This window comes from Hypoxylon fragiforme (genome assembly GCF_022984875.1).
Source record: "Hypoxylon fragiforme strain CBS 206.31 chromosome Unknown GGS25scaffold_6, whole genome shotgun sequence".
Taxonomy (NCBI): domain Eukaryota; kingdom Fungi; phylum Ascomycota; class Sordariomycetes; order Xylariales; family Hypoxylaceae; genus Hypoxylon; species Hypoxylon fragiforme.
Genome location: NW_026054761.1, coordinates 2,950,203 through 2,973,005, shown reverse-complemented (window position 1 = coordinate 2,973,005; position 22,803 = coordinate 2,950,203). Strand labels below are relative to the sequence as shown.

The 22,803-nt window shown below is 45.4% G+C and overlaps 7 protein-coding genes across 7 annotated transcripts; 5 read left to right on the top strand and 2 right to left on the bottom strand.

The window, feature by feature from the left end:
* Positions 1-1,678: 1,678 nt before the first annotated feature.
* GGS25DRAFT_496943 (phosphoglycolate phosphatase) lies at positions 1,679-3,102 on the bottom strand. The gene is made up of 3 exons (XM_049261568.1): positions 2,881-3,102; positions 2,791-2,832; positions 1,679-2,692 (listed from the first exon to the last, which is right to left on the bottom strand). The coding sequence occupies exons 2-3, from the start codon at positions 2,797-2,799 to the stop codon at positions 1,958-1,960; spliced, it is 744 nt and encodes a 247-aa protein (XP_049116050.1). The 5' UTR covers positions 2,800-2,832; positions 2,881-3,102; the 3' UTR covers positions 1,679-1,957.
* Positions 3,103-3,218: 116 nt separating this feature from the next.
* Positions 3,219-4,051, top strand: GGS25DRAFT_345052 (magnesium transporter). The gene is made up of 3 exons (XM_049257994.1): positions 3,219-3,223; positions 3,285-3,438; positions 3,503-4,051. The coding sequence occupies exons 2-3, from the start codon at positions 3,383-3,385 to the stop codon at positions 3,864-3,866; spliced, it is 420 nt and encodes a 139-aa protein (XP_049116049.1). The 5' UTR covers positions 3,219-3,223; positions 3,285-3,382; the 3' UTR covers positions 3,867-4,051.
* A 254-nt stretch (positions 4,052-4,305) lies between these two features.
* GGS25DRAFT_523171 (muts domain V-domain-containing protein) lies at positions 4,306-7,577 on the top strand (the record flags this gene model as incomplete). The annotated part of the gene is made up of 5 exons (XM_049264375.1): positions 4,306-4,930; positions 4,989-5,227; positions 5,284-5,889; positions 5,939-6,365; positions 6,427-7,577. 5 exons carry the CDS (start codon positions 4,306-4,308, stop codon positions 7,575-7,577), a joined length of 3,048 nt encoding a protein of 1,015 aa, XP_049116048.1.
* Positions 7,578-8,701: 1,124 nt separating this feature from the next.
* On the bottom strand, positions 8,702-9,409 carry GGS25DRAFT_523170 (uncharacterized protein; the record flags this gene model as incomplete). The annotated part of the gene is made up of 1 exon (XM_049264374.1): positions 8,702-9,409. One exon carries the CDS (start codon positions 9,407-9,409, stop codon positions 8,702-8,704), a length of 708 nt encoding a protein of 235 aa, XP_049116047.1.
* Positions 9,410-11,280: 1,871 nt separating this feature from the next.
* Positions 11,281-13,831, top strand: GGS25DRAFT_496922 (uncharacterized protein). The gene is made up of 7 exons (XM_049261567.1): positions 11,281-11,701; positions 11,769-12,079; positions 12,161-12,274; positions 12,330-12,703; positions 12,758-12,781; positions 12,832-13,122; positions 13,191-13,831. The coding sequence occupies exons 1-7, from the start codon at positions 11,463-11,465 to the stop codon at positions 13,548-13,550; spliced, it is 1,713 nt and encodes a 570-aa protein (XP_049116046.1). The 5' UTR covers positions 11,281-11,462; the 3' UTR covers positions 13,551-13,831.
* A 385-nt stretch (positions 13,832-14,216) lies between these two features.
* On the top strand, positions 14,217-16,379 carry GGS25DRAFT_496921 (ethanolamine kinase). Its single transcript, XM_049261566.1, has 2 exons — positions 14,217-15,503; positions 15,567-16,379. The coding sequence occupies exons 1-2, from the start codon at positions 14,772-14,774 to the stop codon at positions 16,098-16,100; spliced, it is 1,266 nt and encodes a 421-aa protein (XP_049116045.1). The 5' UTR covers positions 14,217-14,771; the 3' UTR covers positions 16,101-16,379.
* Positions 16,380-16,934: 555 nt separating this feature from the next.
* On the top strand, positions 16,935-17,326 carry GGS25DRAFT_496919 (uncharacterized protein). Its single transcript, XM_049261565.1, has one exon. It carries the CDS (start codon positions 17,031-17,033, stop codon positions 17,274-17,276), a length of 246 nt encoding a protein of 81 aa, XP_049116044.1. The 5' UTR covers positions 16,935-17,030; the 3' UTR covers positions 17,277-17,326.
* The last annotated feature ends 5,477 nt before the right edge of the window (positions 17,327-22,803 follow it).

Here is a 22,803-nt window from a genome sequence, read left to right as displayed (position 1 = left end):
TATTGAAAGCTTTCAATGTTCCTCTCCGACCTAACTAACTAATTCCTACTTGGTAAAGCCTAGTAGATCTTTTCACGTCACATGGTGCCCATCTAAGCCATAGTTATCCATAAGACTTTCAGCTATGGGGTTGTTTTGCATTCAAAGACATCCACGAGCATACGTAACTTTTTCTTGTGTAAAAGACCGAAGTAGTAACTAAGTCGATAGCCATTGGACTGCGTGACCGAGCTGTCCTCTACAGAAGGCAAACACATGAAAGGGATAAAAAGAAATCGAATGTTCTTGTAGGCTGTAGGTAGTTTACACAAAGCGAACTCCGGGTTTGCCCACATGTGCACTTACTTACTGCCTGAGATGGAGAAGAGGCAACTTGGAGTCCAAATATATCCCGGTGCGCGTACAATACCAAATGCAATGCAACAATTTCAGGCTCGGGAGTACGCTAGGTTAGGGGATTGGGGTTGTGTTGTTCACCACTCTCTTAAGACAGACAGACAGACAGACAGACAGACAGACATATTACTGCATACATAGGAGGAAAAAATACGAGGTGCGATCTACCCGAGGTGTTCCAGGCTGACGTTGTTCGAATCCCACTTGCATCGTGTCCGACGGCCATGTGGCAAACACTTAGTTGGAGTTCAACCAAAAATTTTTTTTGGGCGAAGTCGCTGGTGGTCAAGTGGGAACCCATTGGCTGATGCTGTCGTCTAACGAATATGATGCAAAACAGTTACCTACGTAACCTACATCTTGTGTTGATATACGCACATGTAGTGTAGTGTAAGAGATCTCTTACCTGCCTTCCTACCTAAGCTGTACGTGGTATGGTATGTACATATAGCCAAGACTTCTTGAGGAAGGCATACCTAGGTAGGTATCAAACTCGGATAATTTTAGGTAATAGATAGTTATTGGATGTTTGTTTGTTTGTCTTTGGTCTCTTGCAGGAATTCTGATCACATTCTCGCCGTGTCTATTATCGATTTTCGTTTCGCAGTTTGGCTTCGAAGTTCTTTGAATTTTAGTATTGATACAGTAGCTTTGTCTGCTAATAACTTTTGCTTTTTCCCCCTTTTTCCATTTCCCCTTTTCCATTGTCCATTTTCCTTGAATTAGGTAATATTCGAAACTAACTAGAGTTTCTTAATTAGAATCCCGTTAGCTGTCGGGAAGAGACTATTTCGGGAGCTGAGGTCTTAGTGCTCTCTAGAAGGTTTCATTAGCGCGCTGGGTAGGTACCTACCCGGCGGCACTGCAGCACTGCTACTCAAGTCTCACTGTCTCACATACATAATGTATTGTATGTACATCTAGTACCTACTGCCTACATATATATATGTACATACATAACACCGAGGTAACCTAACCTAACCTAATAGATTAAGACTACGGAGTTGTAAGTTCAGTGGTATGTATCAGAAGTTCTGAATACGAGAAAAAAAACTGAAAACTCGCGAAAATCCTGGCATTTAAACACAGCCTCAACAGGGATTCAAGCACTTATACATATTATACAGTAGTGCCTATAATATCTACCTAGTTATAGTGATCTGATCTATATCTGTCGACGTCACAGACTCACAGCTGCTATGTATATAGCTCTTCGCATTGGCTTGTATGCTTATTTTACGCAGCTTGCGATAGGTTGAGTCACGTCATAATTAAATGTGAGTGAAAAGCAAGTTATCTATTATTGTACGGTATTTAACAAGAAGTCAGTAGGTATTCCTAGGGTTTCAGATTGTAGTCCGATTAGCAGTCGACGTCGAGATGTCGGTTGCTAGCATTGATTACTCGAACGCATTCCCTCAAGGCTAAAACAGTTGCAAAAGAAAACACCGCCGATGCACAGATTTACCGGGCCTCAGTTCTATCCTCCGCACTTCGTCCACGATGATTGGATGCGATGGTAAAAGCTCTCCAGACATTCAGGAATGTCCCAATGAGCAAATCACAAGGCCTCAATCTTCTTCAAACACTCGGGGAACTCCTTCCAGTCGTACATGATAACGTTGGCGTTGCACTGTTCGGTCAGGATCTTGGCCATTTCTTCCATCTTCTCCTTACCCTCTTCGATGCCGTAGACACCAACGTATCCAATCAGAGGGATACCCGCACGCATAGCGGCAGTAGCACCACTCTTGCTATCTTCGACAGTGACACACTCCTCATTCTTGACACCCAACTGCTTGCAAGCGTAGTTGTAGATAGCCGGGTCAGGCTTGCTAGAAGGAGGGCTCAGACTAGTGGCAGCGCTGTAAACATGCTCGTCGGGGAAATAGTGGTCAATGCCGACTTTCTTCAAGCTGGCAACGACGCGGGGTTTGGCTGAGGTGCTGACGACAGACATGGGGTACCCTGCTTGCTTGAGCGCCTCAAGCTGCTCAGGTGCGCCGGGGCAGGGCTGGCACTTTTCGCTCAGCTTCGCAGTAACGGCGCCAAGTTCACGGTCAACGTATGCATCCACCTCCTCCGGAGTCATAGTAAATCCATGCTTCTTCTGCAGACCAATGAGCATACCACGGAAATTGTGGCCCACGAAGTCCTCGAGGAGCTGCTCAACAGTGTAGCGTTCAGACTTGCCCCACTTCTCCAGAACTTCGTTGGTTAGGTCAGTGCAAGCCTCAAAAGCCAGACGCTCTGACAGACAGAGGGTGTTGTCGCAGTCGAGCAGGATGTACTTGACCTATAAATGCCATTTTTTTTTGGTAAGTTTAGAGAAATAAGTAGAAATATGAAAAAATCACATGGTGTATATAATAATAATTAGTTCAATAAACTTACACGAGGCATGTTGGCTGAATGATGCAATGATTTGCGAATTGGCTTGACTTGATTAATTTGTTGGCTTGCTGCTTGTCCGGGTTGACTTACTACAACTATGTAGGTAATGACTAGTAATAGCAATAGTAGTAGAGAAATAAGGAAAAGACGGTTGGATCCTGTTAAATGACGAACATTGAAAGTACTGCAGCCCAGCTTCGATCTTTGCGGGGTGCTGCTTCCCTTTACATTGCGGGGTTTTCAGCTGCTCTTGCACTTTTTATAAACCTTGGAGGTCTAACTACATTGTCCAGTGTGCCCATGTGTGCTTCAGTCCGTAGTTGAATGGCCTAAATGCCTCGCATAACGGACCGATAGGTAAGTATAACCGACGACAACTTTATATACTGCTTTAATACATAATAGCTTGATTCCGAATAAGACCCACTTCTATGTGCATACATTATTCCTACCTCACTTTATGCATGTTTTTTACATAGCTAACCTTTAACTAGTTAATGTATTACATTACGCAACAACTTCTGACGTTGCAAATATGAATAATTAATTAGTCGTGTCTTTATCGCCCTGCAACAACCAAACACCTATTAAGATGACCTGGTTCTCCAAATTAACCACGGCCTTTGGGCTGCTACTGTTAGCAGATGCGTAAGAATTCCAATGGAAACCATACATATACGAAATGTTACTCACAATAACTTACATTCTCTAGTTGCTACTCTGCCTACGAGCATTCCGTTCTCCAGACACACCGAGCTGCATCACTCGTTTCCTTAACGGCATCGCATAGTGGCCCAGCCAACACCCTACCAATTGATATTACTATCGAGACGGTTGTCGCCACCTTTATCATTTGTCTGGGCATAGTGCTGGGTACTTCGAAGTTGCGCCCAATCCAATGGCGCGTATGGGCAGGAAAGATCGAGAGAGAGGGTGAGGCAGGCTTCCTGGATAGCAGCGGAGAGGTGGAAAAGGACTATGTTGGAAACCCCTTTCAACTACTAGAAAGCCGGCCAGGGTTCATCGATATTCGGAAACAGCGGAGAGAAATTGATGAATGGGTGAAGACTGAATGAGCTTCACGTCCAGACATTTAATATCGAGGGCGACGGAACAGTCGGGAGGAAAAGTCAAGAGCTTATACAGTACATATAAGTGAAAGTATAAGTGAAGGTGTTTTTGCTACATGTATTGCGTTATGGTCGGAAGTAGCAATCGCGAATTACTTCGTTCGGAGGAAGGCGATATCCTCTATAGCCCTACCAAGCTCAAGTGGCAGCTCTTTCCAAGGCCAGCACACGAGGTATACTACATTTGAAGTATTAAGTACCAGCCGAGCCCAAACATTTGAAACTCAAATACACTTCAGTATCATCTGACTCATCTCATACATAGTAGTTTGTATATATCGAGTGATCCTGATATCTTTCAATCAATCACCTGATTCGTCCTTTTCCTCTATACTGCTATGTATGTAGTATTGTGTTAGGTTTTGACGGTAGCAAAGGCGGCATCATGGCATCTAGCCAAAGATTTCAAACCCCATCCAGGGCCTCATCCGAGCAGTCAGCTCGTACACAACTCTTCAGCCAGTCTAGCTCGGTGTTTGTTCGATCTGGTCCTGATGGCCGTGTCTTCTCTACCCCTAACCGAGGGCTTGCACCCCCGAGACTTCCCAACTCATCAAACAGAGCTTCTTCAAGAAATTCAAGTCTTACAAGCTTAAGAGGCACAAAGCAATCCTATCCATCTTCTCCTCAACTCCCCCCTCATCCTCAAAGACAACGGTTGTCCCTACGTCCACCATCTAGTCGAGGCTCGTCAAACCCTACAAACCGTCAACCTGAAGTTAATGGCGCTTCATGCTCTGGCGATACACTGTCTGATGAAGAAGCAGATGCAATGAGGGAAACCATCATGGCAATCGACATGAAAGACAATGGCGATCTTGGTTGTAGCTACTATATTGCATGTGAAGAAGCCCTGTTTCTTCTAGAGGATGTTGCTATGGGAGGTATTGACCTGGTAGAAACACTTCTTGTCCATGTGAATCCCACTACCGTGCTTATTTCTGCGAGGTCCTCTGAAAAGCTAGCGAATTATCTTGCTAAGGGGGCACAAGGGGTCGATGGGAACCAGGGTAAGACTTGAATCCCTCGAAGTGAGAGTATGTCGAGAGGTACTTATCAACTTGCTAGGTGACCTACAGAGTGCCTACATCTTGAGAAATCTCAATTCTACCGACTTTCGCTACGATCCCGGCAAGGAAAAGTTGCTAGGACTGAACCTTGAAACACCAGGTCACCAGAGCATACTCTACACGTCCGTAGTTGACGATTATGTGGATGAGACCGATGGCCTTGGTGGCCAAGAAAATTCAAGGCAAGGCCGTCTAATGCGCCTTGGAACTTCTATCAACCTCGATAGTCGACTTACGGTAATATTACACTGTCTAGCATCTCCCCCCTTAATTATGATTCTAACAAACGGCAGATAGGTTGCGCTGGCGCGGTGCTTGGCGATCTTCAACGGAGGAGAACCGTTCATTACCTGCCTGGCGACCCCGATGCCCTAGTAGCTTTCAGGATTAGATCCGTTGAGATGTTCGCATTATTCGACTCTATGTTTGTAAACGCTGATACTCTAATCTCTCTCCAAATCCTACAATCAGAATACCACCCCAATAGTCATCAAAGGGGTCCTAATAGTTCTTCCTCTGGGGCCAAAGAGAACCTATCCATATATGGGCTTTTCCAACATCTAGCTCGCACCCCCCAAGGAAAACTGAAACTCCGCCAAATATTCTTACGGCCAAGCACTGATATCGACTTGATCCACACCCGCCAGAAGACGATACAGTTCCTATTGCGACCTGGTAATGCGGAAATCCTCGTACAGCTGAGCAACGAACTCAAGAAGATCAAAAACATGAAGACAGCCATGGCCAATGTAGAGAGGGGGGTCGATGTTCCCGGTCGCAAGATTACTATTTCTAACAACGTTTGGGCTTCTTTACAGATGTTCGCCGCATACAGCTTACGACTCAGGGATTCCCTCCGAACCCTGCCAGGGGCAGAAAAGGTTGCAATTATCAGAAAGGTGAGACTATTCAACATATAATGTATGTATATTTCTCATGAATAGTTAGGTTATCGATATTATACAGCCACTTCCTCTCTGTCAAGTAGGCGAGCTCATCAGTCAAACCATTGATTTTGAGCAATCTATCGAACGTGGAAGGACAGCTGTGAAACAGGGCGTGGACGCTAATCTAGATGAATTAAAACGAAGTTATGATGGCATGGAGAATTTCCTAACGAACGTCATAGCGAAGTTGAGAGGCGAACTACCAGAATGGGCCCGAAAGTATGTTCAAAATTGCATTTTCTTCCCGCAGCTCGGTTTCTTGACTGTAGTTTCACTCAACTCCGAGACGGGTAAAGGGAATTACGACGGTGAAGGGTTGAATGATGTATGGGAACGAATGTTTACAGCCGAGGGCTGTGTCTATTATAAGAATCGACAGATGAAGGATATGGATGAGCATTTCGGAGATGCGTACTGCATGATTATTGGTAAGCACCCCTTTTCATGAGCACATATACTACCTCTTGACTATCAACTAATTCCTCGTAGACCGGGAAATCGAACTGATCCATGAACTTGCGGTTAAGATATCAGCACAACAGGAGGCCATCATTGCAGCGTCGGATGTCCTTGGCGAGCTCGATAGCATATTTGCACTAGCCATCGGCTGTGGGCAGTACAACTGGGTTGTGCCGAAAATGACGACGCAGAATATTATACATATCGTAGGTGGTCGCCATCCTTTGCAGGAATTAGTAGTACCATCGTTCATTGCGAATGACTGCTACATTGCTAGCGGACCTGGTGACGAAGATGAGGAGACGGAAAATGAGATTGGGACGGAGACTGAGCGAAACTCGATTGAGCACCCGAGTACTTTTATACTAACGGGTCCAAACCACTCTGGCAAGAGTGTATATCTCAAGCAGGTTGCGCTCATTGTGTATCTGGCACACATTGGCTGCTTCGTGCCAGCCGAGAAAGCTTATATCGGGATAACTGACCGTATACTTACACGTATCGCTACACGCGAGAGCGTGGCAAAGAACGAGAGTGCATTCTCTATCGACCTTCGTCAAGTTGCCTTTGCGATGAACTTTGCAACTCGTAAGAGCCTTGTGCTCATAGACGAGTTTGGTAAGGGCACAAACAGTTTAGATGGTGCAGGGCTAGTCACAGCAGTATTAGACCATTTCACTTCCCTTGGCCCTGAGAGGCCCAAGGTTTTAGCCGCTACGCACTTTCACGAGATATTCGAGGGCGATTTTCTAGTAGAAACCCCGGAGCTGGCTTTTGGGCATATGGATGTCCGATTGGACTTCGACGCCCCTACCATGGAAGATCAAGTTACTTATCTTTTCCAATTGGCCCCGGGTAGAAGTGTCTCGAGTTTTGGTAGTCGGTGCGCGGCGATGAATGGTATCGATCAGGCGATCGTGGAGAGGGCGGAATCGTTGATGCTCATGATAGCCCGAAACGAGGACCTTGAAGTAGTATGTTCCAATCTTTCGGAGGACGAGACGAATAAACTTGAGGAGGCTGAGGCTGCGGCACGAACCTTTCTTGAACAGGACATCACGGCGCCGTCACCTACTAGCGGACAGAGGCGACAGCAAGATGCTGGTTGGTATCGAGAGATTCTTGATCAAACACTGGCACCCGATGAGTCAACTTCAAGTCTTAGCCCAAGCATTTCCTGACGAGTTTCGGATCGGAAGAATCAAGGGATGTCCAATGAATATCCAACGAGAATCTATGGAGTTGATGGCTTGTTGCTATGGTGTTCGATGGATGTAGTAGATTAGCTTCTGACTATAACCTATATAGCTCTTGCTACATGTAACGAAATCATGCTAATTAACCATCCATCCATGTTTGAACCTTTCAAAATCCAATAAGTGTTCGCCTTGAGTTCATTGCCAAGGGATATCGTGAAAGCGAGATGTTTGCATCTTTGACCCCTGAATTTTAAGTTTCCTGGGTATCACATAGCATATGTTACATATTACTATTTACTTTCACGTACCTACCAAGGTGTCCACCTCAGTGCTAATGAGAGATGTGATGATATCTACTTCAAGGTCGACGCCAACTCTTTATTGGAAGGAAGAATTGGTTGGTTTATTCTTTCATTTCATGCGTAGGATTTTCACACCCCCGTAGGTTCTACTAGGTACCTACCTAAGCAATTATTAGGGAGTAACAGGAAGTTTATCATCAAGCATAGGGACGGTAGATAAGTAGGTTAGATAATTTGGACCAGCCTTTTCGAAGTCAAGCTTCTGAGCATATATATTTATACCTACTAGGTAGTTACCTACGTAAATATTTATATATATATATATATTTCTAAATTATATCCGCGATTCGCATAGCTTCTTTCATCTCGTCTACTCCTAAGAGTTTCAGGGGGTAGTTATGTATATGTTTGGTTTTAATGCGCATGCGCAAAAGCGTCAGATTTTCGTAAGCTCGATCGATCCCTTCTCCTCTCCTCCTCTCTTCCTTTTATACATGCCATGGCATGTCCTCCAACACTTTCTTCTTAAAAAAAACGTCTACGTCGTTTCGTTTCCACCACCCGTCTAATATCCAGAAGTAGAAGGGAAACCAAAAAACGTAGCTGATAAAGGGGTGGGTGGGGGTATTATGTATATACATTTATATATGCATAACGGGGAAATAAAATAGCCAACAACAAACTACGCACGCAAGCGCTCGATGTACATATATCCAATATATATAAATAAATAGAAGAAGCATAAATCCTTTGACGCAGCTGGCTTAGCTAACTAGCGTCGTACGGTGTCGGGCTGCTTGTTGTTTACCAGCCGAAGGTAACGGCGGCGGCAACGGCTAGGATGGCGCCGAACAGTGAGGCCTTCTCGGAAGCGGCGGCGCCCTCGGGGGTCTCGCTGCTGCTGGCGGCACTTGAGCTCGAGGAAGAGGAGCTCGAGGATGACGATGACGAGGAGGCGGTGGAGCTAGCGAAGCCAGAGCTGGCCGTGGCGGACGCGATGAGCAGCGAGCCTGTGGCGGTGGCGGATTGGGACAGGACCGCGGTGGTATCGGCTAGGACAGCGCTGCTGGCGGCGGCGGTGCCAGTGGCGGAGGAGTCGGCAGACTTGGTCTGCTGGACGGGGGAGCCGACGCTCATGACGGTCGAGGGGGTGGCGTCTCCTCCAGTGGCGCTGGCCTTGTCTGACGCAGACGAGCTGGAGTCAGAGCTGCTGGAGTCGAAGCCTGACTTGGCCTCGGCGTCCGCGATGGCGGCCTGGGGAACATCGCACTTGGCCTGGATGGGACCGAGGAGATCTGCAAGCTTGGTCTGCGCCGGGCACCACTGGTTCATGCAGATGGTCACGTCCGAGAGGAACTTGTCGCTGGCCTTCTCGCACATGCAGTCCACATCTGTGGGTGCGCACCCGGACTGTCTAATGCAGCTCGTTATGCAGGTTGGGTATGCAGCCTGTGCATGCACAAGAGAGCCACCGACTAGAGCGGCGTATAGGATTTGCTGCTTGGACAACATCTTGAATATCGGATGGATGTGTAGGTTACCTAAGTTATGGTATATTGTGTATGTGTGTGTAGGTATTGTCTTTTACCCCTTTATATAGAACGAATGAATGTGATGAGATTTTAAAGATACCACAGGTAATCTTTTATATCTGTTGCAAAATGAATGAATGATGGGTTTTTTGAAAAGAACGGTCAAGAAGGGAGATTGAATACCTTCAAGTTATCGATGTATTGGGATAAAAATGCAGGGAACGGAAAAGAGGGCAGAAGCTGGACAAGACAAACATCTTCCAAAGACTTCCTGGACTGGGGCCTTTTACGTTTATCATTGTTTGCATGTGAGTATGTTTGTACTGTATAGGCGAAGCCGGTGATGGATAGGAGTGACGGAAGAAATTTGCCGGGATCATCGTTCTTCACGGCTTGAGGTTTTTGTGAAACAAAGTAACCCAGTAACCCAGCAGCATTTCAGTATGGTAATAGTTAAGGGCTAGGATCATGGACCTGCCTGTGAGCCTGTGTGAGCCTGTGGAGAGCCTGTGAGAGACTCCAGTCGCGTTTTGGTGCGTTTTGGTGCGTTCCTGAAGGACGATCTTTTAATTACTCGGTGTTGCTACGGACCAATCCTAGCTCTTCAGATGCCAGGTGCTGCCTCTTTAGGGTCTTGGGTTTGATTACGCCGCCGAGCCTGAATTGCCTTGACTACCCTCAGTTGGTGCTGATGAACGGTTCAGCTGGGCCCTTTAGTGGATCGTTTAGAGGATATTTCTGGGGTAATCTTCATTTTATTTTATTTATGTCATTTATGTCACTGTTAATAGTCTGTTATACTACTACATAGTTAGTAGTAGACGGCAATGAAGGAATACTGCCATAGTAAAGGAATAAAAGGGGGCATAATGGAAGAACCCACTTGCAGGGACGTTGATGTTAATGCATACATATTTCATCGACATTCAAGCTTTTTTTATAGGTTAAATGACGTCTGCGAAGCCGCAGCTTTTATCGAATCTCATGACAGAATCTCATGGCGGCGCGGTTCGATGGGTTTGACGACCTCTTCTACTGCAGGCTCGACTACAGTTGCACTTAGGTAAAATAATGTTTTGAGGACGCCTTGGCCTCGAGCCTCAAGACATAGTTAGTGTAGTTAAACACCAGTAATATGAAATGAGAGTGGTGAGGCCTCATGGTGACCATGGTGTTGATCGCCACCGTCCCTCATTTCGGTACTGGCCTCGGACGGATTGCTCGCCGGGTCTAAGTATCAGCAGTATTATAGAGTAGCTAAATTATAACGAAATAAAATAAAACATGTGTTGGTAAACCTACGTAACGTCGGATTCGTGTTTCAAGGCAGCCAACTGGAGAGAATTGTAGTGGTCAAGGTAAAAGCAACAGCTTTCAACATCTGCAGAGTCAGAGCTCGACCGTCCATTGAACAATATTGGACATGTTGGTGCGATATTGTCTGTATGTACTATGTAGGTAGGCGGCTATGCAGTAGGTATTTGGCGGATAGTCCCGCAGTCAGACTGGCGTTGTTCTATTTGTATATTTATGGATGCGATAAATGTGGAAATATTTGATGTTTATATGATGTTTATTTGATGTTTATTTGATGATAATATTCCGATTAGTTAGTTATATTTTCATATTTCAAGTTCTTGCCTTCTCAAAGTATCAAAATTGAGCCAAAGTGGCTATGTACATAGCCATAATAATCAATAAATCAACCTTGCGCATGTTAACCCGTATTAGATATCGCAGATATGCATGTAACATACATGGGAACTCCACCAATCACGACATCATGTCACCTGCATATATCCCTGCTTGTTGTGAGCCATTGGTCAGCCGCTGAGCGCTGAAGGTGTAGATAACTACTATGTACTATGTATACGTAGGACAGCCTTGTGATAGATTCAATGTTATCGTAAATATATTTATTTCGCCTTCTCTCTCTCTTCTGTGCCAATATGCTACCCGATATTATATGTCCTCTTCATCTTCTTAAAGGATAGCTGCCCCTCCTCATTCTAATACCCTGACCAATCAACATCATGGCTTCTCACGACGACCTCGACGAGAAGAGCCTTGCGGCGATCAACTTTGAAGACTTTGATCAGGAAGAGGCCTTTAAGAAAGCCGAGTCTCACGTGATAAATGAGGACAGCAAGAATTTCGTCGTTGAGTTCGGATACAAGAAGGCCCGTATTGCATTTGATCTTGGTCCTCAACATATGAAGGAATTACTCAACCAAAATCCCGATGATCAAAAAGAGTATCCGATCCGATGGATGTGCGTTTCAATCTTCTAGCAAGATACCCAAAACCAGTATATATATCCCTAACTAATTACACCACAGCAATGTATGGGATCCCAGTGTGCAAAGAGAGGAGATGGTCGCCATTAGCGAGAAATATGGATTCTCGCCTAGGTTGCTCGGATTGATGATGACCGCTAAAACCCATCAAGAAGATGTACGACGACGTAGACATAGGATGAGAGACCTGCTGCACCACCACCCGGCTCGGAATGACCCGGAGAGGGGCGAGGTCATGAACGGCAACTCTGCGATGAAGCCTGTCGCCTCAGCTGAGGTCAATGATAATATAGCTCTGTATCTACAAGTGAAAGATACAGTCAATTATTTCTCCACGGACCAAACACAGAAAGGCATGTCCTTCCCGTGGCAATCATCTCATCTCCGGGTGCTCCTAATAGTCCCAGAAATACTAACATCATCTGCATAAACAGCCTTCTGCATCGGATCAAACTGGCTTCATAGACGGCCAATACCAGAGCGCGAGCATCCCCGGATCAGTATCATGCCGCCTAAGCATTGGCAATGGCTCGCGCTATGTAACAACCGTATGTATCACGCCATCGCTACTATGATAGTTCCGGTTATTAATCTTGAGCTTAGATACCGTCTTGTCAATCCATGAGAGGCAGTCATTCGAACCAGTGCCGGAGAAGGAAGACAAGAAAAGGTGGCGCATTGAGGAATTCAGGCACCTCAGAGCTCATACATTAGATGTCCTCCTGCAGCTATCGGCTCAAGGGTTTGACCGTTATAGAGAAAATCCGCTTGCCCAAAGCTCGGTCCGGGCACCTCTAGGCAAACTACCTACAAATCGGCCAGACTTGGATCGACAGGCATCTATTATGTCCGTCTTCCACAACAGTGAAGTGGGCAGCTTGGCCGATGAAGGAACAAGCAACCTTTTCTACTATTTGTTTGAAGACTATGTTGCGGCCGGCCCTCTAAAGGCTGCTGAAGAAGAGCTAGAAGAGATGGTAAGCTGAGTTGTGGATGATATTGCAAAAGCATCGCTAACATTCTACACGCAGACTCACACGATCCTAGAGAGTACAGTAAGTTAAATCTCTTAAGAGTTCGGTAGCACAACCACTGACTGCCGCAGCGTCGAAGTAAAGTTTCCAAGAGCTATGAGATTATACCGACGCTCCATTATCTAAGCAAGGACCTTCGAGAGTTCAAGCATTTATTCGAGAATTATAAAAACCTCATAAATAAAATCATGGTGGTCGGTAAACCAGATTCACTAGTAGGGAATCACCCGGACCCGGAACGCAAAGTATTCTTAACGAACTCGGCGTTGAGTCGTTTCGAGAGACTCGGGGATCGGCTCCAGTACCTTATGCTGAACACGATCGAAGGGTATCTGGAGGAGATAGCAGCATTGTCCACGACGGTAAGTAGTAAGGAGAGGTGGAAGGTGGTTGTTACTTCGTATGGGTGACGAGGCTAATTTCTGAGTAGTACTTCAACCTGACACAGCAAAAGGACTCAAATGCAACAGCAAGGCTCACCAGAAGTGCGACACTGTTAGCTAAGCTTAGCGTCTTCTTCCTACCGATCAGCTTCATGACGAGTTACTTTTCCATACAGATCGAGGACCTGTATAGATACTGGACAGGTAGCACATATTGGTATGCGTTTGCGGTGATAGCAAGCGTGTCCTTTGTGAGCCTGTTCTTCTTCAGCAGGCTACTCATGTTCTTCAGTGATGTGATGGACGATTGGGCTGCGGCAATAGGCGACTGGGGCAACGCATTGGTTCGATATATCAAGACTTGTATTGGACTTAAACCTAAGAATGACGACGACGAAGACGATTAAAGGGATGATTCACTATCTACCTTCAAGTTATAGTGTATGTTATGTAATCAACGGGCGATGATAATGTGTATTATGCATCATGAGCTGGCTATGGTTAAAGAGGTTTGTAAAAGGGGTAATGTTCAGGTTGCTTAATGGGTACATATGTACTCGATAAGGTTGAATGGGCGTTTTGTATGCACGTGTGGTTTTGAATAAACTATTTCCCCCTGAGTTTTGACTTGATTACTTTTTGGTTTGAATAGTTATTGAAGATATCATTGAAAGTTTCCGAGTTTAGGTACCTTGGATAGTATCACCGAACCTACTGTAGTTAGTCGTGAATCAATTCATAAAAGTACATAGCAAGAGGGGTAGTTGATCTCGTGACTAATGTACTAGGATTACTCGATATTCATTTTTGCTAAAAAGCTTATATTGAATTGAATTGTTTATGTAACACATATCTAATATCTATAGATATGCCATCATTTTGAACCTAATTATCACTCTTCTTGGTAGCGTGCGCACATAGTATGTACTGTACCTACTCCGTACCTACATATGTGTGTACATATGTATGTAGTTACATAGTTATCTGAGTTCCCAAGATCATAAAGGCTGCAGCTACCCCTGCCATCCCCTGTTAAACCCCTGCAGATTTGGTCTTAATCTAATCAATTTTGTTGGTCCCTGATCACAGGCGGCTTGATAGCCGACCAGCCGTCGATCACTTCCCTCACACATTCTTGTTACACTACCGTTTTCTGTCCTTCGTTGCAAGGCAATGACGTTTCGTCCTTCAATCATCATCAGTACACTCACACGCACTCACACTTCCATTTCTACGTACTAGGCAATGATCGATTAAAAAAAACGTCATATTCTCTCATCTTGTTTGGATCTTTAATCTTTAGATCCCATCTGTCTCTCTCTCTCTTTGATATATTTACAGACTCCCTTCATACCTAATACTTACGTATCTGGCCATCTGTGCTAGAATAGTTTTATTGATCTTGCGACGCAACTCCACTGGTTTGTGACAGCACACCCATGCGCTGAGCGGTGAACACTCATTCTATCTACCTACATACATACCTACTTATATCCACTAGGCGACGTTGAGAAGAAGAGGTATACAAAAAGTGACCCCATCTTGTCGCAGGATTTTCACGACTTTGTTCCCGTGCTCCTAAAATCATCCAAGAACGCAACTACATACTGGATACCTACTTGTCTAACATGCCTCCACACCATTGCAACGGAGACGCCAAGGGCCAGTTGGGCCAATTGCGACATATCCCTCTAGCATACGATACCGCGAATTCTGAATCCTCAGCTCGTGCACTTATTCTTACCTTACGCCCCGAATGGTCCAGTGCCGACTCCAAAATCGAATTTACATCCTTCAAAGACGGCATCACGAACACCTTGCTAAAGGCTGTCAATAGGAAAGATGGGCTGTCCAAGGAGGATATTGATAAAGAAGCCCTTTTGCTACGGGCGTATGGACATGGAACCGACATTCTAATAGACCGTCACCGCGAGACCCAAAACCACGAATTATTGATGAAATATGGATTAGCCCCTGAGCTATTGGCCCGCTTCGACAATGGCATGATATATCGCTATATTCAGGGGACCGTCACTCAACCTGCAGACTTAAGAACGCCATCGATATATTTGGCCGTCGCAAGGCGCCTAGCCCAGTGGCACGCCACTATCCCTTGCATTTATGAGACACCTGCACAGAGCAACGGGGTGAATGGACATGCCAACGGTCACGATGCAACAACCACAGGCTATACTGTCCCAGGAAAGCCTTCTCCCAATGTATGGACTGTCATGCAGAAATGGATACTCGCCCTTCCTACCAAAACGGATGCCCAGCGAGCGAGACAAGCGACGCTCCAGCAGGAACTCGCTAAACTCGTTGAAGAGCTAAGCCAGCGACCTGGATTAGGGGATAACGGCGTAAGTACCTCCATCATCCAGACCCCAAAGATAGTCTCACGAGCTGATCAACATGACTTTTAGCTTGTTTTTGCGCATTGTGACCTTTTGAGTGGAAATGTTATCATTGAGCCCCAGAGTTCTTCGAATGGTGTAACCGAGGGGGTTGCTCCCCAAAAGACGGTCAGTTTCATTGACTACGAATACGCTACTCCTTCACCTGCCGCGTTCGATTTAGCAAATCATTTTGCCGAATGGGGTGGTTTCGATTGTGACTTCACCGTCCTACCAACCCGTGCCCAGCGATTGGAATTCATCAGGGAATATGTCGATACGTACTTCAATTTATTACCTGGGAAATCTGGCAGTGTAGACAAGGAGACCGAGACGCAAAGGCTACTAGCCGAAGTTGACACGTTCCGTGGTGTGCCTGGGTTCTACTGGGGTATATGGGCGCTCATCCAGGCTACCATATCGCATATAGATTTCGATTATGCCGAATACGCCGAAATCAGGCTGGGAGAGTACTGGGGTTGGAGGGAAGCGACGAAAGATTCCGATGACTCTACGAAAAAGGAGTTGTCGGTACGAGAAACGAGATGGGCGCAACCGGAGTAGATTTGACTCTTCCTCGGGGTTGAAGGAACATTTACAGCCTCGATGGGCGTTCCAAGGATTCCAATTAGATACTAGCCAATCTCAGAGGCTACATCTTTCACCTACACAATACTTGCATTCACGGTCCTAAAACGATGGTTCTACGTATATAAGACCCAAGATTAGATGGCATGGAGTTCAGAGCATCAAAACGTCTTTAGACATGGACTGGGACGACAAGTCTATAGAGAGCATTAAAGCAGAATAGCACCCCATAACTAATTAATACTTTGAGCTAGATGCATTTGATAATCATTTTGTTGTGATTTGAAAAGGCTATAATACATATGTGCCCAGGCACCTGAATCCCAGCCTTGGCCCAGAATCTAGACGAGCTGGCAAGGAAGGTTGGTGAACTATGATAAGTCTAGGAATGGCTTATCTGCTCCACGGCCGAAGCAGCTTCTATGCCAGCAAGCAGATACCTACGTACCTAGGTAGTTACATAGTTAACTGTCAAGAAGTAGTTATACAGGGGCAGCTACGAGCAGCCTTCCTTCACCTTGTAAAAGGGGTCTTCACATAGTTCAGTAGGACTACATGTAAAAGGGTCATGGAAAGTACCTATCCATTAGGTAGGTATATCGGATACCATATGAGAACAGCCATCTAACTACGCGTTTCACTTCACTGCTGCCTCTTCATCACCCCCCAACGTCTGGGAACTAAGTCGGTGTCGAGGTATGTTCCTCCTACCTACAACACACACACACACAAGTGTGTCATCTCTAGGTACAATACAGCGAGTCAAATCCCCAATACCAGCTAAGTTTTAGTTGTTGGTGCGTGGTGTTTGGAGCGTCAAACTTGCGACGGTGTCGGAACCTAGAAGCGTGATCCGGAGGGTGTGGGTGGCTGGACCCCGTCCAAGCGCCTCGCTGAGAAGGTGCGATGGGGGAGTTGGGGGTTTGTTTGCAGAGTTTTCTGGGATTTCTAGTTTCTGGGCGTAAGTTGGTGTGTTGGTGGCCTCGAACTGTGCCCCGATACCGAGGAGTTTCTGCTGTTGCTGTTGCTGTTGCTGTTGCTGTTGCCGCTCGCGGAGGTTGCTGGGCCTTGGGGTTGGAGAGTGGTAGTAATGTGGGTACTGAATGCGATGGCGTTCCATGGCCGCGACTATGTCAGAGGCGCAGAGACTAGAGATGATAGTCGAAGCTGGTGGCTGGCATATACAGCACGGTAGTAGGCACGAATGGTGTCTAATGACAGCTACTGTGCTCTCTAGTAAACTTGAAAGTTTACTGGGGAGAGAGCTGACATGATGGGTAGCAAGGGGTATGAGCCTGTAGCTTGAGAGTAGGTTCATGTCAGCTTTTCGAACATTGAAGCTTGGGTGAATGGCAAGGAAGCGGCATGTGAACATCGGATATAGCTAACGGTTACCTACTTTGATATAAGGGCTGCGTAACATGAACGGGTGTGAGCTATATGGCTAGTTCACGGATTGATATAAACAATATGTGAAGTACTGTTTAATGCTAGTATTGATATGGAGCTCGAATTAAATACTGTAAGAGAATGCATAGAGAAATAGGCTGCTACATTTGAATGAGATAAAAATGGTAGACCTTATTATACCTTAGGCATACAATAATAACAAACGGGAGCTGAGAGTCTCTGCTCTCGGACGCGCTTCCAAATCCTGGGCTCCCTCCTTGGAGAGGAAGAGGGGAAAGAGCCGCCTGGCAAGGTGATTTCATGTATGTAAAATATTGATATATTTGATGGAATGTATAGCATCTGGGGCTAATCTATGTGACGCGACCGAATACCCCCTACTCGCCGTTGCGTCCGAATCCATGATCTCCTATCGGCCGAAATAAATACACTGTAATCACTTTAACATGACATCCGTACCGTTCTTCCTAAAGGTGATAGGGGTTTCGTGACTACTAGTACATCTTTATAGTTAATCCTCTACCTACCTTTGATCAATATACGAAAGTGGCAGTCGGCATGTGGTGCAGAAAACTGGAATATCAAGTTGAAGTTTTGGGGGCCAGCTGAGAGTAAGGCAAGTTGAGACTAGGCCGAAAAGGGACGTCTGAAGTTTGGTTTTGGAATGACGACTTATCGCCTTATCGCCTTATCGCACGCAGCCCCAGAAGGGGGTTGCGCAACATCAACATTGAATGATTCATGTTGTAGTAGTGATGTACTACATAGTAGGTACCCAAGTACATAAATACGTACCTAAGTACCTTGGGTGCTTGTACTACACTGCATTAATGTTGGAAGGGAGGAGGAGCTGGCTGGAGCTGAGGGAAGTTAGAATCGGCAGGCTTCCGCCAGTGGCTCCGAGCGCACAGATAAGAGATCAAATTAATGCGAACCATCTCGAGGCGTTAAGTGGGGGCTGCTTACATTTTAGCCAATTAATTGGAGGCTAATATCTTTTTTTTTCTTTTCTTTTCTTTTCTTTTTGGTTTCTTTTTGGTTTCTTTTCCTGCCCTTTTCTTTAATGTTCCCTTCTTTCATACATTGTTAGCTATCATATGTACCTACTAATACTAGTATGTATTATGTAGAAGCAGCAGTATTGAGGCTAGACATGAGGATATTCCAATTTCCATCAACTTTACATCTTCACACACACAATTTCACCACCTATCAAACTTGATGAAATCGATTATTAACCTATCTGTCATCTGGTCCATTAACCTACATAAGCTACCTAACTTACCTGCATTAGGCACATAAACTCATTAATTCTACCAATATTCTACCAATATCTAGGTGTCCGTCTGCAGAGAGTTCTTGGCGACGCGCAATCCTAGGTGTGACGAGCGTGCTCCGAGGGCCATGATTCGAATACAAGTGACAACTTTGGCTGCTGGTGCCGGCCTTTGGTGCTTGGTGCTTGCTGAGTGCTGAGTGCTGAATGCTGCTGAGTGCTTGCTTGCTTGCTGCTGGTGAGCTTTGCATGTCGCCTAACCTTGACCGCCTTCTGCCCTTGCCATTCTATCATTTGCGCACGCGATTTCGCTCATTGCCACCCTATTCATTAGCCTGCCTTCTTCAACTCCGCTGCTTTCACTATCGGACGTATAATCGTAGAGAGATAGGGAAAAAGATCTGCGACAGGGGGGATGGAAGGATGCGCGGCTTTCCTCAACGAGTATGAAGCGCAACATCGGAGTCAACGATACATATGACCCGGCTGCTTGATGCGGGAAGTGCGTGGTTTCAGCAAGCGCTGAAAAAAAAAAATCAAGCCCTCCTTTTTTTTTTCTCTTCTTTTCTTTCCTTGATCTGTCCATCTGTCTTTCGTCTGACCTTGGACGGAAGATACCTACGCATGAGGCAAGTCGATGAGATGCGAACGAAGGGCTGCATATGGTATGCTCTGCAACGGTCAATTAGTCCAGACAAGATAGGACAGCCTTCACCCCAATGAAGGAACAAGAACGGAGAATAGTGGACGAGACTTCGTCTCGCCCAGACCCCCTCGGCACTTCTTAATGCACTTAAGAAACATGACGTTCCTAAGTAAGGAAGGGATCAGCACAAATTCGATGCATGTGCCGGATCATATGGTCGACGTCCGATACTCTCCCGCGTGGTTGACTGTTATTATTCCCTCCCCCTCTTAAATTTGCTGTCTACCTGTAGTTATACATATTCGATGTACTGGTATCGCTCTGGCTCTCACATAATACCTATTACCTACACAACCTGTCTACACACTACTTTTAACCCCTGTCCCGCTCAGATGCTGTATTGTATGTCTGATCTGCTTCTAGGCAAATAACAGAATATTGCCATGTCTCGCACAGGATTGTTGATTTGCCAGAACATATCTGTGATTTTGGAACCGATTGCTACCGCACCATTTTTAAAATTAGGGTGGGTGATATGAATATAGCACTGATCGAGAATCGAGATTGAGGTGAAGCGGAGGGAGGGCGGGAGGGCGTTTAAGGGCGTGGGATAATGGGTCTAGAGCGTGTGTGGGAAAGGCGAGCCAAAATAATGGCATGGACGGTTTGTTTGGAGCTGATGCTAGGGCAGCTAGGCGGTTGTTTAGCGGCAAGTAAATTACCGGGCTGAGGCGGTCGGGTGCGCACTTTTGGTGTTGAGGCTTGCTGGGCTGGGCTGGGCTGGGCTCCGCTCACGGCGCCATGTTCTCGATGGCACGGAGCTAATGGCGGTATCGTGTTAATGCTAAGCTTGATACCTACATAACTCTAGGGCTATGTAGGACCATTGTACAGTAGGTTCCAAGGTTAGTAGTACTTGACTAGTAGGTACCGACTACTAGTACGACAAACATTTCGAATTATGCCTAGCAGTAATTATTAGTAGTTAATACTAGTTATACTACTACAGTTAGTTATCTTGTACCCTTCAATGCTCTCTCTCCGGATGTGTCCCCCCGAATATCCTGTTCGACGGATGACCGTAAAGATCTACCTATCAGCTTTCGACATCGTCTACAATGCCGATAAACGCCTCGCCTATTACACTTCATTTACTCACTACATACCTACATATAATCATGTAGATAGGCAAATGCTAGCTAGTCTTGTAACTCATGACCACGACCTTGCACCTGAATAAGCACCCCGTATACTTGATAGTGCCCCAGCCAATCCTTACATTAGGTGGCCTACGTTAGGTTAGCTGGGTTATTAAATAGTCTACATATGTAGGTTAGGCAGTTGATCTAGTAGCCAACATCAAATTTAGAAAATGTCTACCCGTGCTATAGCTTTATAGAGCATAGCTTTATAGAGCATACACATACTGCACTGACACGGGCTCTCCCTTGAGATGACACCTTACTGTTTTGTCATCTGGTATCGAAAGAAGATGGGTACACTAAAATAAGCTGATGTTCCTTGTCTACTTACTACCCCATCTACTGTACGCACGGGTAGATGTTACAGATGCTACTGTCGGTACGAGTAGACAGATGAGTAGATATGTAAGGTAAAGTAGGTACATACTACGATGTTAGGATGTTAGTAGATAAGAGGGACTTGACTGGCATGGAGTCGATGGTAACGTGATTGCGTGGGGTCGATGATTGGTCTCCCCCGATGTCCCCCTACAACTTTGAACCCTAGTCACTTTTCTCGGCTTTTCCATATCAAAGTGCCACTGTACCACAGCTCAGCAACGCTGTCGAAGTTGCAGTGAGCACTAGGTAGCAATGATCAGCGCCGACTCGGCCTACAGCTGGACATCCAGCCGAGCCCAGCTCTTCTTGGACTGAACTGACTGTGAGAGAAAAAAAAAGAGTTTCCCGCCTGTCATGGATGCATGCAGCAGCAGCTTAATACCTAGTTCCATTGTACCGTATACATACCCTAACTACATGTAGGCATGTATGTACATACCGTTGATGCAAACCGCATACTACCTCACGTTATAATCCACCTATGTGGCCTATGGGTTCGGCTTATCCACCGATTCCAACGTGGGGACATCTGGAAGTAGATGGGTCCCTTTTTTTCTTGTCTCGTCTTGTCTTAATACCCTCGTCTCGTCAGCAATGCAATGCTTAGCCGCCTGGAGAAACCTTAAGCGGGCTGATGATAGGTGGTCTGTATTCCAGCAGCCCAGGACGCTTCCTTGAATAGGTACATACATACATGCGTACATACACACCTGACCTGCATAATTATTTATGATCACACATTGAGCAAGTCTGGCGAGGCTTTCTAGTCAAGGGAAAAGATGGGATAGTCGATGAATTGTATTGTTTGCATACAAGGTTATATATAACTAATACCTGGTCAAGGTCACATAATATAAAAGGCTGGAGGTATTATAAGACATATGAACTAGCCTACCTAGGTAGATACATAAGCTACCTGGCTGCTACCTAAAGGGAACTCTTAGTACATAGTCTCTTGCTAGTCTCTCAGCAGGCTGTAGGTATGTAAGTAGGGAATGAGGCATATGTGCATACATAAAATCTAAGGGACAATCTGTGTAACCTGGAATATCAAGGTAGTAGTTAACACCGTGGTCCCAGCAGCACGTTTTATCGGAAGAAAGAAGTCATTTCATTAGTTGGCCTGTCTCTGTCTTTGTCTAGGCGTTGTTTAGGGCTCCAGCTGTGAGGTTTATAGAGGCATTATCAAAACATCACATTGAAGCTACTTTAAATTGTACCTACGTGGCTTTACATAACCATGTCTGCTGAGTGACATGGTTTAAACCACTATATATCGCAGTAAGAGACGAAACGAGACTCTATCTCCATCCCATCAGCCCACATCCACGGTACTATCCTCCACATTTTTTAATTTTTTTTTCTTTTTTTCTTTTAATTTTCCGCCTTGGTATTATTGTCGTTACATAGTAGATATTATAGATAACTACTAATATAATACTAGATAGATATGTAGTTAGTTAGTTAGATATTGTACTAACAAAGCAAGCTGCCATAAGCTTAACCATTAACCAAGATATCCCCAGCCCCCCTTGAATCCTGTTTTCTTATTATTAATAATGGTTTCGAAATTTGCGAATCGCAACTATAAACCCCTCCTCTCTAACCTCTTTAACATTGAACCCTTCAACATCCAAATAACCTAGGAGGCACATAAATTTGGATGACGCCGCATATTAATGCAATGACGTTAGGTACCGACATGTATGCAATTGATGTATGTAAGTGAGTATTTGCTATGTAAGTAGTTATTGATATATCCAT